Consider the following 17,045-nt stretch of genomic DNA (forward strand, 5'->3'; position numbering starts at 1 on the left):
AACTAAAAAGTTTTTAGAGCAAATATAAATAATTAAATTTGGACTTTAGTCTATTAAAAATACAGTATGTTCCAAAATAGTTCTACCAAACTAATTTAATATAGCACTAATGAGGTATGTTTATATTCTAACAAACCTTTATTGACAATAAATTACCACATTCTAAAAGGTGCCCAACTTTTCTCCATTACTTTGACATGTAAAGATTAATTAACTAAATTTAATGGAACCATAGACTAGCATTTTTGGTTGGTTTAAATAGTGTAAAGATTACCAATAATACTCATCTATGGTAGTTTGATAGATTACAGATTGTGACTTATCTATGGTAATTTGACAGATTACTGATTGTGACTTGTGAATATTTTGTTGACCATTATTTGAAACTACCAAAAATAGTGTCTTTGGTAGTTTGAATCCAAAGTTATTGTCAACCTTCTCTCTTATATATAATACTCCATATTAATAATGTACAGTATTACTATTATACGCATTGATAGGTGTTATGATTATAAAATAAATCTTAAAATACATAAAAATGATGGACTCTTGCATGCAATAATGCACACAACTGTCAGCAGTATATTTAAATACAATTCGATGAATGAACAATTATGTATAATGAGGCGTGATCAATTGCTAACATTCTTAAGTTGTTAACTTTATTAATTTATCAATGTAGTATATTAAAAATATAAATATGATAAAATTAAAATTTCAACATATAATGCCAATACAGTACATTGAAATGTCAACAAAAATAATTTTAATTTCATTATATTAATGAATTAGTAAAGTTAATTATGTGTTGACATTTTAATATCATCGTGTTGACATTTTTAATACACTATGCTGATGAGTTATCAACTTAAAAAGTTACCATTGTTTGTAAATAATCCCCCTCTCACTTATAATATACCGCTGAGATTGAAATTCATGAGAAGCTTATATTTGTTGCATAAAATTAAATTCCGTATTGTGGTAATCTCTTTAGTGACAAACTCAAATTTAATTAGACTATTTTTACTCTTTAATTTTGAACAAATTGAAATTGTATATCATAAAAAGAAGTAGTAATGCATGGGTTTGATGCCAATAACCAAATTTTCGGACTTAATCGGTCGACCAGGATTAATTTGATTCCGCTAAAGACGCTCTGAACACCTCTTGGTTAGTGAACAGAGCGGCCATGATAAAGTTAGTAAGCACATGTAATTGAAATGTTTGTTAGATATTTTAAAAAATGACAGATTAAAATGGTTATATATTAAATTTCGATTATAAAAATAATAATATACGGTTGTTATAAACAGTGGAGGGAAGAAGACTACAAATACAGCTGCAGTTAACACTTGACATCAATCCTCTTCACCATTTATTCTTCTGCATCGTTTTCAAATTTCAATCCATTTCCAAATTAGTATGAAGCTACAGAAAATGCGAAGCCACCGCCAGCAGCAGCAGGTAACCAACGCATTTTTCTTTCTCTCATTTTTTCTCCATCGTTTTGCTCGTCGTTTGTTACTGCACTGAGCACCTAGATTCTAGGTTATTTTCACGCACACATGCTGTACGTGTGTGAAAATGGAAGATAAATAGCGAAATCCGCGCGGTGCGGTTAAATCGATCGCTCGATTTTGTTGGATAGGTTTTGATGGTGATTTCGCAGAGCTGTGACGCTGTGTTTGGGTTTCTGCAGGTATCGTGGCGGCGCACGGTGCTGCGCAAGTGCCTCAACAAATCGACCGGCGACTCCGATTATTCCGCTGACAGAGACTTCAGCTCAGAGTCTGATTCCGATCGAGGTCCTTTTTCTCATTTTAGACTTTCTATTTTAGTCAATTTCATGGTTTTTATAACTTTTTTATTCAGTAGCTGAATGTATTTTTCAGTTAATGTTTAAAAGGTATTCGATGAATTTCGAGAATGAAAAAGCTGAGGTCATTATCTTGAGGCATAAGCATACTACTGTTTCTCCTTATCAGCATCACATTGCATATATATAAGCATAATAGGAAAATAAGCTTTATGCCATCCCATATTCCCAGTCAATGGATAAATATAGGTGTCTGGTTTCAAAATATCTGGCATCGATGATTCAGCTGTTTATGCTACTATTGTGGGATATATAGTTTTTTTAGTGTGTTATGATACTATGTTTCCAAAACCAATATTTTGTATCGTTATCCAAACGCAGAGGCTCTTCCAAGGTTAAGACGGCGAAATTCAGAGACATTTAGAGCTCAGTACATTAAGTCCAAGGAAATCAGGTAAATATTTCTTGCACTTTTAAGTTTGCTAAGGTAAAGGAAGTACTACTAGGTTGACTTAGAGAATAATGAGATCTTCATTTTGATAATATTGTCTTTGTTTTTACAAGGATATGTGCAGCCACTTGGAATGTTGGAGGACTTACTCCTGATGATGACCTTGATCTTGATGGTTGGTTGGACATTGCTGAACCTGCAGATATTTATGTGATCGGGTAAGTTTAGTAACACTACTCGATTGAATGCTTGTTGTTTATAGTCTTATGCATATTTAAACAGATTTATATTAGATCCTTCTCTTATTTGTAGCTGTCAAGTCAAGTAATGTGTTTTTAGATTGTTACTGAATTTTTCTTTGAGAAACCTTTTGTCAACTTAAATCTTTTTGATGTTTGGGTTCTGCATACGTCTATAGGTTTCAGGAGATCATACCATTGAATGCTGGTATCAAATTTGGAGCTGAAGATACCCGTCCTGTCCAAAAATGGGAAAACATCATTCGTGAAACTCTCAACCGAGTTTCACCAATGACTAGGTTCAAGAGCTATAGTGATCCTCCTTCTCCATCTAGATTTCAGCCAACCGAGGATGCCTTAGTTATAGATGAAGAAGTTGCGCTTGAATCAGACAGTGATATCGAGGAGGCAATCTACCCCGTGAATGAGCATACATCTGGTTTTGATGATGGAGGAACTGATTTTGATTGTTATGATGCCTCTTTTCCCAAGGACTCTGTTCACTTTGACAGGGCACTGGAAAAGGAATCGCTGAAGTCATCTTTCTCCATAAGACTGGAAAGATTGCATAAGGTCAATGATTCTGAGGAAAATGCCGGAGTCTCTAAACCTCAGTACACTAAGATATTATCCAAAACACTTAGTGGTACAGAAAAGATAGGCTTAAGCTGGCCAGAGCCACCACTTGATCTTTTAGGTCAGCATATTATGGAGAAGTCTAATTCCTTCAGTTCTTCTAAATCCTTCAAGACTCTCAAATCTTTCCAGAAACACAGCTCTTTCAAATCTAGTGCAATAAATATGAGGTTTGACTTGAAAGCACTGGCGGAAATCGACCTTGGCTCCCTAATAAGCCGGAAAAGGAGGCCAGCCTATGTTAGAATAGTGAGCAAGCAAATGGTAGGAGTTTTTATTACAGTATGGGTGCGGAGGAGCTTGCGAAGATATATACAAAACGTGAACGTGTCCGCTGTTGGTGTTGGTGTCACGAGCTATGTTGGCAACAAGGTTCTTTCTCTCTTCCAAACTTCCAACACAGTTTGAGTTTGATGAATTTTTTTTAAACTTAGGTCTTTTTTTTTTCTTATTACTTAGGCTATGTTTGGATTTTTTTATGACTCTAAGATTATTTTGACTCTCCTTCTATCTGTCAGGGAGCGGTATCAGTTAGTATGTCAGTACATCAGACGGTCTTGTGTTTCGTTTGTACTCATCTAACAGCAGGAGAAAAAGAAGCAGATGCAGTCAAGAGAAATGCTGACGTGCATGAGATTCATAAACGAAGCCGTTTCAACCTTTGCTCTGCTATGGGGCTTCCTAATAAGATATATGACCATGAGTAAGCATATGCTCCGACTCATCATGTTTTATTCTCTTCTTCACTAGTTTATACGGCGTGGTAATTTCTACAGCTAGCTAGTGCAACATGAATTGCTTGGAGTTTTTTGTGTTTGTGTGTGCGCACTTTCAAGCATGAAGACAACCGTTGTTATGTTGTTGCAGGAGAATTATTTGGCTTGGTGACCTTAACTATCGAATCAACTTGCCTTATGAACGAACGAGAGAGCTAATATCCAAGAAGGACTGGTCCAAGTTACTTGAGCAGGATCAGGTCAGTAAACACTGAAATTTCATTAGAAATAAACCACATGAAACATCGTTTGGTTTCTCTTTGCTCATCTAAGTAGGGCAAACATATTATAGCAACATTGAACACCAATTAAGTTAATAAACTGAGTTCTGCTGATACAACAAGTAAGCTGATTAATTATTCGTCTGCAGCTGGCGAGAGAGCTCAAGAAAGGCCGAGCATTTGATGGATGGTCGGAAGGTTCTCTGAGCTTCGCTCCAACTTACAAATACGAGTTAAATTCCGATACTTACATTGGTGAGGACCCGAAAGCTGCTAGGAGAACACCTGCCTGGTACACCTATTTTCTTTTTCTTGTCCAACTGTTTTTCTATGAACATGTATCATCCCATGAAATCTACAGAAGCTATAACAGTGTGAACTGTGCAGGTGTGACCGCGTCCTCTCCTTTGGGAAGGGAATGAGGCTGGTGAACTACAGGAGATCCGAGATCAAACTATCCGACCACCGCCCAGTGACTGCCTCATACATGGTGGAAGTGGAAGTATTTTCTCAAAAGAAGTTGCAAAGAGCACTCACTTTCACTAATGCAGAAGTTGAAGAAGAGGATATTGTCATGGATGTGGGAGTTAATACCTGAAGCCATGGTCGAAGAGGCTGCAAGCGACCCCTTCAACCGGCGAGATGTTCTTTTGTTGTTCCGATTTGTTGGAGGTGAGGATGCGGAGAATGGAGATGGCCTGTGGCTCAAGTCCCTTGTCATTTGTTGATTAGCAAAATTAAGAGTATCAATGCCTATGCATATCTTCTTCTTTATTTATTATTTTTCATTTTTCATTTTTAAGGAAATCTATATGTATATCTACTGTTTGTAAATGTAAGGACTATAATAAATTTTCAAAATGTATTACTACTCTACTTATATATTTGCAGTTTTCTAATTTATGTAACTTATAGTAATATATATTTGCAGAGATTGGCAGGTTGTAAAAAAATCCAATAATTATTTTCAAAATGTATTCTACTACTTTTCTTTTGGATTTAGTATTAAAATTTTACTTAAGATTTTTACAGATGACCCAAAATAAAAACTGTCAAATTTGATTATGGATGGGTGGAGTATAATTTCATATCAAACAGAAATATTCTTTGTCTTATTTAATAAATTCATAACACGTTTAATATTATATTAATTAGTTTAATGTGACTAATTAATTTCATAATTAAGTCTTAATTTGGTCGAACACATTTGACCATTAAGTTGTAACTTAAATGTTAATTTTATCAGAATGACTATAAGATAACACACTTAATATAAAAACCAAAATTTTTTTAGAGCAAATATAAATAACTAAATTTGGACTTTAGTCTATTTAAAAAATACAGTATGTTCCAAAATAGTTGTATGAAACTAATTTAATATAGCACTAGTGTGGTATGTTTATATTCTAACAAACCTTTATTGACAATAAATTAACGCATTCTAAAAGGTGCCCAACTTTTCTCCATGTACTTTGACATGTAAAGATTAATTAACTAAATTAAATGGAATCCTAGACTAGCATTTTTGGTTGGTTTACTTAGTGCCTGTTCGGTTCATTTGACTAAATAATAGGACGATACAACATGGGATAAGTTAGGATGGACCTTGTCTAGGATAGAATTAGTATTGGATTAGAAATAGTGTTTGGTTGACTAGATTATGTGTAAGATAATTTAATATAATGTTTGGTAGACTGATTAATACTAAATTATGAAATATCATGAAGCTACATAACATAAACACTGTTGGAGGAAAAACTTAAAATCATAAAAATAGAATGGAAAATTGAGGATTACTGAACATAAAGCATAATTAGGGTGTCTCCACCGGTGCCTTTCCCACTCGCCCGTCGCGGACGGGCGACCTGACGGGCGCCATAGTGGGCCGGACAGCCGCCCACGCCCGTCCCGTGTGCCCCTGCGATGGCCTCGCCCCTCCCGTCGACGTCCGATCGGACGTCCGCCACTGTGGCGAAGGTCGGACGTCCGATATTTTAATTAATTAATTTTTTTTAAAATAAACTCTATAAATAGAGCTCCCCCAACTTCATTTCATTCACACCACTTGTGTTGACAAGTTTCTCCCTCTCTACAAATTTCATTTCTACTACAATGGAGTACAATAGAAACTCCCCCACCACGAGCAGAGGGAACACACCCTCGATTCCCATCAGATCGGAGGGAAATTTTGCGGGGATGAATCCCCAGATGGCGGGGATGGGCGGTATGCCGGCGATGACTCCCTAAATGTTCTACAATATGTACACTTGGATGAGTCAAATGGGTCAGATGATGCCGGGGGCAGCGGGTATGCCGGCAAATATGTCGGGGATGGGTGGGACTGCGGGGATGGGCGGTATGCCGCCAAATATGGCGGGGATGGGTGGGACTATGCCAGGGGCAGCGGGGATGGGCGGTATGCCGCCAAATATGGCGGGGGTGGGAGGGATGGAGCCCGGGGTAGTGGGGATGGGCGGTACGCCGCCAAATATGTCGGTGAGTGGGTCGATGCAGCACAGGAGCCCGAGGACGCCTAGGGAATCTGTCTATCGGCCATATATAGATTTGTTGGCCGATGACTCCCCTTCTTCTGTTCCGGAGACTCAGTACGCCGGCATCGAGACTTTCTCTTTTGAGGATCTGGGGCTATCGCCGATCCGTGAGACTCCCCAGGAGGCGGGGCCTGCAAGGGGCAGGAGAAAAAGCAAGGCCACGGCCAGGAGCGGGGGTAGGGGCAAGGGCAAAGTCCCGAGCTCTTCCTCACACACGGGGATGGGTGAGGAGGAGGGTGCGGATGAGACTGAGAGGAGGACGATCTGGACCGTGTGGGAAAATGCCGCGCTTGCGAAGGCATGGATCGGTGTTGTAGAAGATCCCTACGTCGGAGCGAACCAGTATGTTGACCGAATGTGGCATCGCATCAGTGCCGCCTACTGCGCCAACAAACCGCCTGGGGCGAAGCCTCGCATCCGCGAACAATGCCGGAAACAGTGGCTCCGGTTGAGCCTAAGCTCAGTCGTTTTGCCGCCCTCTACCAAAACAACATGCGCATGGTAAGCAGCGGCATGTCTGAGGATGATGTGCGGAGACAAACCTTCTCCCAGTACCCCAACAAAGAGTTGGGGATCAAAGAGTTTGACCAGTGGGAGGCCTTTCTCGTGGTCAAGGATTCGCAAAAGTTTGCGATTGGTGTCGAATCGGGCTGGAAGCGGACGAAGATCAACTCTTCCGGTGAGTACAGCAGCAGTGCTGGTTCACACGAGCTCCCCGAAGCCGAGGAAGTGGCCCCGCTACCACGAACAGACTCTCGCCGTCGTCGTCGCCCGATGGGGCAACAGGCTGCGCAGCAGATGGCGAGTGGAAGCGGCAGCGGCAGCGGGTCCTACGAGGTCGAATCGGAGGTCCCAGGAGGAGAAGAGGACGACAGCCTCGCCCGCGCGCAGCAAACGAAGACCCTGATGCAGATCACTTTGAAGTGGTATAACACGCACGATCCAGTCTTGAGAAGGCTGTGCAAAGAGATGGTCGACCGATGTCGGCGCGATTTAAGGATGCCACCCATTGATGATGATGGCATCGAGATCGGGGGCGGGGACGTCGGAGGTGGCAGCAGCACGGGCGACGGGGACGAGGAGTGAGAGCCGAGGGTATTATGTAATTTTATTTTTAAACTATGTTTTTTTTTTTAAATTATGTAATTTTTTTAATGTAATTTTCGTATTTTCCGTTCGTATTCGTGTCGAATTTTATTTCCGTGAATTTAAATTTTAATTGTGAATTAATTTAATTGTGGGAAGGGCTAGTGGGAAGGGCTAGTGATGTGGCAGTGGAATGGGAAGGGCTAGTGCTGACGTGGCATGAGAAGGGCTAGTGGGAGGGGCGCCACCGGAGACACCCTTATAGCACAAGAATTACTACTTATTCAATTTTATTTAATTTTCACCACCTCCGTCCAACACCATTCCCCAAGTATACAGTATTTAATGGAGTAGTATTATTTAATTTGCACGACTACGAACTACCCATTTCCCGAAATTTCTCGCAGTCCTTCTCATACTAGGAAACAATCCACACCTACAGAAATAAATGGATCAAAATAATCGGCTGCAAAGCTGGGTGAAGCAGAAGTGAGAGAGAAGAGAGATGCGACAATTTTAGTCGTAGGGGTTGGGCCCAGATGAATAGTCGCGAGATTAGGGTGAAAAATAGTCAGTCGCGGGCCGACGGGCCGAGAGATAGTAACCGAGGGTTGGGCCCAGATGAATAGTCGCGAGATTAGGGTGAAAAATAGTCGGTCGCGAGCCGACGGGCCGAGAGATAGTAACCGAACGCCGGATAATCCGGTGATTGAGATTGAGTTTCGGTTAGTACCGGCATCCGAACAGGCACTTAGAGTAAAGATTACCTATAACCAGTATTTTAAAAACCGAATCGGACTGACCGGTCAGACCGGTTCGGCCGTGAACCGGTGCCTAGTCCGGTCCGATTTGGACATTAAAACCGTTCTACTATTGGGCCATTTTGAACCGCTCAAGCCGCCCGGTTCGACTGAAAACCGGTGACCGGTTAGACCGGTTTCAAAGCTTTTAACTTTTATTTTAATTTTATTTGGCAACTGTGTCTTATTTATAATAGTTCCAAGCTATGAATCTACCTCTCCTCTTCGATGTGGGACACAGGATTCCTATTGTTGTAGTACTAGTTTATTTCAAAATGTTCTCTCATGTAATATTGGGTTTACTCTTACTCGACCTGATATCCGCTGGGTATTGGATACCCAATATCCAATTTCTTGGGATCGGGTATGAGATTGGATATTGAAATTTAAGATAAATCGGGTATTGGGTAACCCGAATGGGTATCGGATATTACCCGAATATCCAATTTACTATTTAAAGCATTTTTTAAATTAGGTTTAACCATTTTAGGCTTCAAGAGCTAGGCTAATTTATTTACTAATTACGACATACTAAATTAACTTTCTCTAAACTTATATAAATAAGTCAATCTCTATTACTTTAGATTACGGCTTCTCCAAACTCTCAAGTTTTACGTATTGCATAATCAACTCATGTGATTTTTTATATTTTTGTTAATTATTTTGACTTTTGAATTATATTATTGGTTGCTTCTACAGTTTAATTAAATGCATAACTTTTATTATTTTACTTACATATTGCATAACCAATCCCCATAAATATAATCATATACTTTAAAATAAAAGTGACTCATTTTTATAAATTTATACTACAAAATAAATGCAACATTAACGATATTAGTCAATTTAAATACTTCTATATTTATATTAACACATGTAAAGAGTCGGGTATTTGGGTACCCGATACGTCGGGTATGGGTACCCGGACGGGTATTGGAGTACCCGAAAATATATTGGGTCGGATTTTAGATAAACATTTAGATGATTTATGGGTTTGGATACCTGGTTTATTCGGATCGGATATCCATGGATACCCGTATTCCCACCCCTAATAATCCCCCTCTCACTTTTTCTATATCGATGAGATTGAAATTCATGAGAAGCTTATATCTTTTGCGTAAAATTATTTTTTGATAATCTCTTTAGGGACAAACTCAAATTTAATTAAACTATTTTTCCTCTTTACTTTTGAACAAATAGAAATCGTATATGATTTCAATAATTAGTGACCAGAGTGGACAAGATAAAGTTGGAATGATAACAACTTTTTTATTTAAAATAATGACAAAATTGTTGTTTAGATGAGTATTGAATTTCGATTATAAAAATAATGATATACGGTTGTTATAAACAGTGGAGGGAAGAAGACTACAAATGCAGCGGCAGTTAACATCAATCCTCTCACCATTTTCTCTTCTGCATCGTTTTCAATTCATTTCCAAATTAGTATGAAGCTACAGAGAATGCGAAGCCACCGCCAGCAGCAGCAGGTAGCCAACAATTTTCCGTTTTTTTCTCCATCGTTTTGCTCGTTGTTTGTCTGCGTTTGATGATGCAGCTAGATTCTACGTTATTTTTACGCACACATGCGGCGCGTGTGTGAAAATGGAAGATAAATATCGAAATCCGCGCGGTGCGGTTAAATAGACCACTCGATTTTGTTGGATAGGTTTTGATGGTGATTTCGCAGATGTTTGGGTTTTGCAGGTATCGTGGCGGCGCAAGTGGCTCAACAGATCAACTAGCAACTCCGATTATTCCGCTGACAGAGACTTCAGCTCACAGCCTGATTCCGATCGAGGTCCTTTTTCTCATTTTAAATTTTCTTTAATTGTCAATTTCATGGTTTTTATAACTTTTTATTCAGTAGCTGAATGTATTTTTCAGTTAATGTTTAAAAGGTATCTGATGAATGAAAAAGCTGATGAACTGTTTCTCCTTATCAGCAGATTTGTGTATCACACTGCATATATATAAGCATAATAGGAAAATAAGCTTTATGCCATCTCGTTTCAAAATATCTGGCATCGAAGATTCAGCTGTTTACGCTACTACTGTTGGTTCTCTAGTTTTTAGTGTGTTACCGAAACCAATATTTGATCGTGATTTTGTATTGTTATCCAAACCCAGAGGCTCTTCCAAGGTTAAGACGGCGAAATTCCGAGACATTTAGAGCTCAGTACATTAAGTCCAAGGAAATCAGGTAAATATTTCTTGCACTTTTAAGTTTGCTAAGGTAAAGGAAGTACTAGGTTGAATTGATATCTTCATTTTGATGATCTTGTCTTTGTGTTAAAAGGATATGTGCAGCCACCTGGAATGTTCAAGGACTAACTCCTGATGATCACCTCAATCTTGATGGTTGGTTAGACATTGCTGAGCCTGCTGATATTTATGTGATCGGGTAAGCTTAGTAATATTACTCGTCAAATGTTTGTTGGTATGTTAGATCCTTTCTCTTATCTGTAGCTGTCAAGTCAAGTATTGTATTTTTAGATTGTTACTTCATTTTTCTTTAAATGTCAACTTAACTCCTTTTGATGTTTGAGTTCTGCATTCGTCTATAGGTTTCAGGAGATCATACCATTGGATGCTGGTAACATATTTGGAGCTGAAGATACCCGTCCTGTCCAAAAATGGGAAAACATCATTCGTGAAACTCTCCACCGAGTTTCACCAATGACTAGGTTCAAGAGCTATAGTGATCCTCCTTCTCCATCTAGATTTCAGCCAACCGAGGATGCCTTAGTTATAGATGAAGAAGTTGCACTTGAATCAGACAGTGATATCGAGGAGGCAATCTACCCCGTGAATGAGCACACATCTGGTTTCGATGATGGAGGAACTGATTTTGATTGTGATGATGCCTCTTTACCCGAGGACCCTGTTAGCTTTGACATGGCACTGGAAAAGGAGTCGCTGCAGTCGTCTTCCTCCAAAAGATTGGATAGATTGCACTACTTAAAGGTCAATGATTCTGAGGAAAATGTTGAAGAGTCTAATGCTCAGTGCACTAAGATATTATCCAAAACACTTAGTGGTACAGAAAAGATAGGCTTAAGCTGGCCAGAGCCACCACTTGATCTTCTAGGTCAGCATATTTTGGAGAAGTCTAATTCCTTCGGTTCTTCTAAATCCTTCAAGACTCTCAAATCTTTCCGGACACACAACTCTTTCAAATCTAGTGCGATAAATGAAAGGTCGATGGAGTCTGACTTGAAAGCACTGGCGGAAATAGACCTTGACTCCCTAATAGGTCGGAAAAGAAGGTCAGCCTATGTTAGAATAGTGAGCAAGCAAATGGTTGGAATTTTTATTACAGTATGGGTGCGGAGGAGCTTGCGAAGATACATACAAAATGTGAACGTGTCTGCTGTTGGTGTTGGTGTCACGGGCTATGTTGGCAACAAGGTTCTTTCTCTCTTCCAAACTTCCAACACAGTTTTAGTTTGATGAATTTTTTATACTTAAACTTCTTATGACTTTTTTTTTTCTTATAACTTATGTTCGGATTCTTATGATTATTTTGACTCTCCTTCTATCTGTCAGGGTGCGGTATCAGTTAGTATGTCAGTACATCAGACGGTCTTCTGTTTTGTTTGTACTCACCTAACAGCAGGAGAAAAAGAAGCAGATGCGGTCCAGAGAAATGCTGACGTGCATGAGATTCATAAACGAAGCCGTTTCAACCCTTTCTCTGCTATGGGGCTTCCTAATAGGATATATGACCATGAGTAAGCATATGCTCCAACTCATCATGTTTTATTATTGTCTTCATGAACAGTGCTTTAAATGTGTGTGAGTGTGTGTGTTTCTTGAGTGCAGCATCAACTGTCCTTCTCTTGTTGCAGGAGAATTATTTGGCTTGGTGACCTTAACTATCGAATCAACTTGTCTTATGAACGAACGAGAGAGCTAATATCCAAGAAGCAGTGGTCCAAGTTACTGGAGCAGGATCAGGTCAGTAAACATTGAATTTCATTAGAAATAAGTCATGTGAAACATCATCCTTTGGTTTCTCTTTGCTCATCTAAGTTAGGCAAACATATTATAGCAACATTGAACACGAAAGTTCATACATTGATAGAACTACTTAAAAGGCGAATCGAGTTTGCACTCGCAAAGACAAATTTTACCCAGCTCTCACTGATACATCAATGAAGCTGACTAATTATTCATATGAAGCTGACGAGAGAGCTCAAGAAAGGCCGAGCATTTGATGGATGGTCGGAAGGTTCTCTGAGCTTCGCTCCTACTTACAAATATGAGTTAAATTCCGATACTTACTTCGGTGAGGACCCAAAAGCTGGTAGAAGAACACCTGCATGGTATACCTTTTCTCTATAAACATGTACTATCATCTAATGGAATATATATAGAAGGTATATAAGTCTCTAGTGTGTAATGTGCAGGTGTGATCGTGTCCTCTCCTTTGGGACGGGAATGAGGCTGGTGAACTACAGGAGATCCGAGATCAAACTATCCGACCACCGCCCAGTGACTGCCTCGTACATGGTGGAAGTGGAAGTATTTTCTCAGAAGAAGTTGCAAAGAGCACTCACTTTCACAAACGCAGAAGTTGAAGAAGAGGATATTGTCATGGATGTTGGAGTTAATACGTGATTACACCTGCCAACGCTAGAAGAGGTGAGTGGTTGGTTATTTGGTGTATAATCTGTATATTCTGACTGGGTTATACATGCAGGACACGTCATATTGGGAGCGTTGAAGCCATGGTCGAAGAGGCTGCAAGCGACCCCTTGAACGGGCAAGATGTTCATTTCTTGTTCCGGGTTTTTGGAGGTGAGGATGCGGAGAATGGAGATGACCTGTGGCTCAAGTCCCTTGTCATTTGTTGAGTAGCAAAATTAGTAGTATCAATGCCTATGCATATCTTCTTACTGTTGTTTGTAAATGTTAGGCCCATAATAAATTTTTTAAAGGTGTAAAATTATAGTAGTAAAATTATTTAGCATCCAGCAAAATCCTCCAGAACTATGTCAATCATGTCAGTCTATATATGCTCAGTTTCACGAATAGAGAATGCAGTTTGCAGAATCTTATTCCGTTTCATGTGCTTTTAAAATTAGACGGTATGACCTGCAATATGTGTATCAATATCAAGACTTGGTGGACATCCCTCCCACGAGAATTATGATGTTGATACACAGTCATTCCTCATTATCTGTTTTTCGAAAATGCAACTTTATGATATGTGCATTGTTTTTCTTGCTTTTTATTCTCTTGCAATAGTGCATTGTTTTTCTTGCTTTTTATTCTTCTTGCATTGTTTCTCTGGCAAAAAAATTTGGTGAATACTACCGTAAGCTTTTCCTTTCATTTTGCTATGCAATTGTTTTGATTTGTGAATATTGCATCTAATATTGGACTACACCATGGTACAAGATAAACGATGACAATATTTTTTTAATATACTGCGACAGAAACAGATCTCTTATATCAGTGGCCGAGCCACAAAAATAGTGACACCTCAATTTTTTTAAAATATGTAAGAAATTATTTAGCTCTTGTCCCAATCGTTAATTTTAAAACTGAGACAAAAAATAACTATTAACTAAATCAAGATTGACTCTCCATTTATTTTCACTTTTGCACTGTATATATATACTAGAAGTTTGACAATTGGATTCAGTCCTGAAGTGAATTCCTTACATGCGATCCTTCACTCTATCAAATTAAATGCAGAATATAAAATAAATAACAAAATACTCATAGATAATACTACTGAGTAACGTAATCAGTTACAAAAAAAGAGAGACTGTCCAAAGGCGTTTTTCCTCTTAAAAAGGAATAGAGGTTGAGATGAAATTGATGAATAGCGACTTATGTTTCGATTTCCATTCTAATTGGATAACTAATTCCATTTGTCGAAAATACAAAATTAAATGGTCAGAATTAATTAAGCGTTCCACATGGTTATCTTAATTTTTAATTCTTTTCTATGTTTGAAACATGACACCACATTACAATATTCCATTAAATTTTGTCTTAGATTCTAACCACTCTAAAAATGCTCTAAGAAAGCGACCCCACCAATCCCGTAATTATTTTGCAATTACAAAAAATGCATTGGTGTCACGTATAGATTGGATTATGCTGTTGACGTCCAATTTTGTGATACTTAATTATATAGATTTATTCGACAAATCTTGATAAAGAGTGAGTTTGTTTTGTTTTATTTTTTATTCAATTGCGGGTCAAACTTTAGTTTTTATTGCACAAAGCACCATGATCACTGAATACTGATTATTAGTTGGTTAAATTTTTTACTCCCTCCGTTTCATAGTAATGGGGGCGTTTCTTTTCCGCACGGAGATTAAGGAAAATTCTGTTAGGTGAGTTAAGTAAAGGGAGAATAAAGTGAAAAATAAAAAAGGTAGAAAGATGAAGAGAGAAAAAAGTAGGAGAGATTAAAGTAGGCGTGGAAAAATGTGTTGACTTTTATTAAATTGAAAAATGACTTTATTACTATGGAACGGAAGATGCATGATAAATATATTTTTGTTTCTGAAAATGTAGATATTTTTTAACCATATTATATTAAAATGAGGAGGCACTGTGCCGACTTATGAGTTAGGGTGGCCTACTAGCTCTTATTACTATCAATTTGCCAAGTTTCCACATATATGCCATCGAATTTCCTCCATCCACTATTAATAATATTAATAGTAGTATATGTTACGAATTTTAATGTAAAAATAAAGTAAAACAAATAGATGGAGAGAAAAAAATATAACTGAGATATCTATCAATTTTTACGGAAGTAACAAAATAGAAATACAATACTAGTAATTAGTTATATACTTAATTAGTATCCTATATCGTTATTTTGTCCTTGGCTAACAATCACTTTAATTTATAAGAACGAAACAACGTGTTTTTTTCATATCAAATTGCGAAAATGACATTGAATTCAACCTATATCTACATATACCTAATTACTAATTACTTTGTGTTATTTTTTTAGCTTTCTTGATATCACTTCTTGATTCACAATTAAAATTTGTGATAAGATAATTACAATAATGTGGTTCTATAATGTGGTTCTACACTCTTATAAAAAACAAATTAGTCAGATATATCGTACAAGTGATGCCATCTATATAGTTGTATATCATGTATGAAATTAATTAGTGAAGTGATATATTTATGGCACGTTAAAGTCAAATGAACCCTACCACTGGTGCAGGGATCGGATGTTGTATTTGCATCTACATCACATATCAACTTTTAGACAAGATAAGATATAATGTTCTTATTCTTTAGACAATTTGGAAGATAGTCTAAAGTATCGAAAAAACCATGAAGTTCGGTCAAATTCTAGCTCGTCCTGCAACTTTAAAAAGTAGCAAGAAAAATCATAATGTATGGATATGTTCTCAATAATCTCACAACGAATCCTTTTTGAATTGTAAGCATGTGATATGAAAGCTGAGAAATCATTGCGTTCTAGTTAAGTGATCATCTATTCATTAAAAAAACGATGTTGTTTTGGTTAAAACCATTATCAATAAACTACACGATGGACGGCCAAATTTTTTCACTATAAAATAATTGCAAATACATTCAAACTTTATAATTTTCCCTCTAACCGGGACGAATCTTCATGATTTTTTGGATAATTTGAGCTTTTTATTGTTTATAAGCTTTTAGGGAGATTGGCTAAATAATTTTGAAGGAGACTAGCAAGAAACTAGATAGAATGACTGACGGAGTAAAAATGATTTTTCAAATGATACACCATGTTTGTTTTTCATTTATTACAAATGATTACGTTTTAGAAGAAATACTATGCCTTTTGTTTGTCTTTTTTCAAACACGGCCTTCCGCATATCATGTCACTACGACTCTAGGACAAAATATCTAATCTTAACTAGTTAAACAACAATTAAAATTCATACTTTTAATATCTTTTTCATATATATAAATTTTTTAGACGTTCCACGCAAGTAAATTTAATTGTTACACAAGTAAATTTAATTGTTACACAAGTTTGTATAACAAAATTTAGATACAAACAATTTAGAAAACAAACATTTAGATACAAGTCTGTATAAATTTTTGTTTGCCTTTAATTTATATACAAACACAATGATGATTCAATCTTTCAGCTGATCAATAAGGTTCGAAAATAATTTTTAACAATTTCGATAAAATTTTAGTGATTAACAAAACAAAAGGTTCGACTCTCTTTCATTGGTCTAGAATTGTTTACCATGTGTATACTATTTAATGAATTATTTTAAAAAAACATACAGAATGTTCCAAAAATAGATCACCCAGAGCAAATTAGATCCACTGAATATAGCACTATTGAGGTATGTGTATATCCTACAAACCTCTAATGCCATAAAAATAACACATTCTAAAAGATGCCCAACTTTTCTCTTTACTTTGACATGTTAAGATTAATTAACTAAATTAAATTGAATCCCATTAGCCTACTT

General features: G+C 37.3%; 2 protein-coding genes across 3 annotated transcripts; both read left to right on the forward strand.

Moving 5' to 3' along the window:
* Window positions 1-1,324: 1,324 nt before the first annotated feature.
* LOC125218673 (type IV inositol polyphosphate 5-phosphatase 3-like) lies at window positions 1,325-5,047 on the forward strand. The gene is made up of 9 exons (XM_048120392.2): window positions 1,325-1,464; window positions 1,700-1,805; window positions 2,198-2,270; window positions 2,381-2,485; window positions 2,686-3,514; window positions 3,661-3,845; window positions 4,010-4,118; window positions 4,289-4,431; window positions 4,527-5,047. Exons 1-9 carry the CDS (start codon window positions 1,423-1,425, stop codon window positions 4,735-4,737), a joined length of 1,803 nt encoding a protein of 600 aa, XP_047976349.1. The 5' UTR covers window positions 1,325-1,422; the 3' UTR covers window positions 4,738-5,047.
* Window positions 5,048-9,920: 4,873 nt separating this feature from the next.
* Window positions 9,921-13,635, forward strand: LOC125185288 (type IV inositol polyphosphate 5-phosphatase 3-like). Of its 2 annotated transcripts, XM_048081806.2 has the most exons (10): window positions 9,922-10,067; window positions 10,285-10,378; window positions 10,708-10,780; window positions 10,877-10,981; window positions 11,145-11,988; window positions 12,127-12,311; window positions 12,429-12,537; window positions 12,763-12,905; window positions 12,990-13,224; window positions 13,283-13,635. In XM_048081806.2, the coding sequence occupies exons 1-9, from the start codon at window positions 10,026-10,028 to the stop codon at window positions 13,198-13,200; spliced, it is 1,806 nt and encodes a 601-aa protein (XP_047937763.1). In that variant the 5' UTR covers window positions 9,922-10,025; the 3' UTR covers window positions 13,201-13,224; window positions 13,283-13,635. The 2 variants fall into 2 exon arrangements, with proteins under 2 accessions (XP_047937764.1, XP_047937763.1); XM_048081807.2 differs by lacking the exons at window positions 12,990-13,224; window positions 13,283-13,635 and having other exon boundaries at window positions 9,921-10,067; window positions 12,665-12,779.
* Window positions 13,636-17,045: the final 3,410 nt, after the last annotated feature.

Source organism: Salvia hispanica, chromosome 1 (assembly GCF_029641045.1).
Source record: "Salvia hispanica isolate PSC_SH4W2 chromosome 1, Shi_PSC_v1, whole genome shotgun sequence".
Lineage (NCBI taxonomy): Eukaryota > Viridiplantae > Streptophyta > Magnoliopsida > Lamiales > Lamiaceae > Salvia > Salvia hispanica.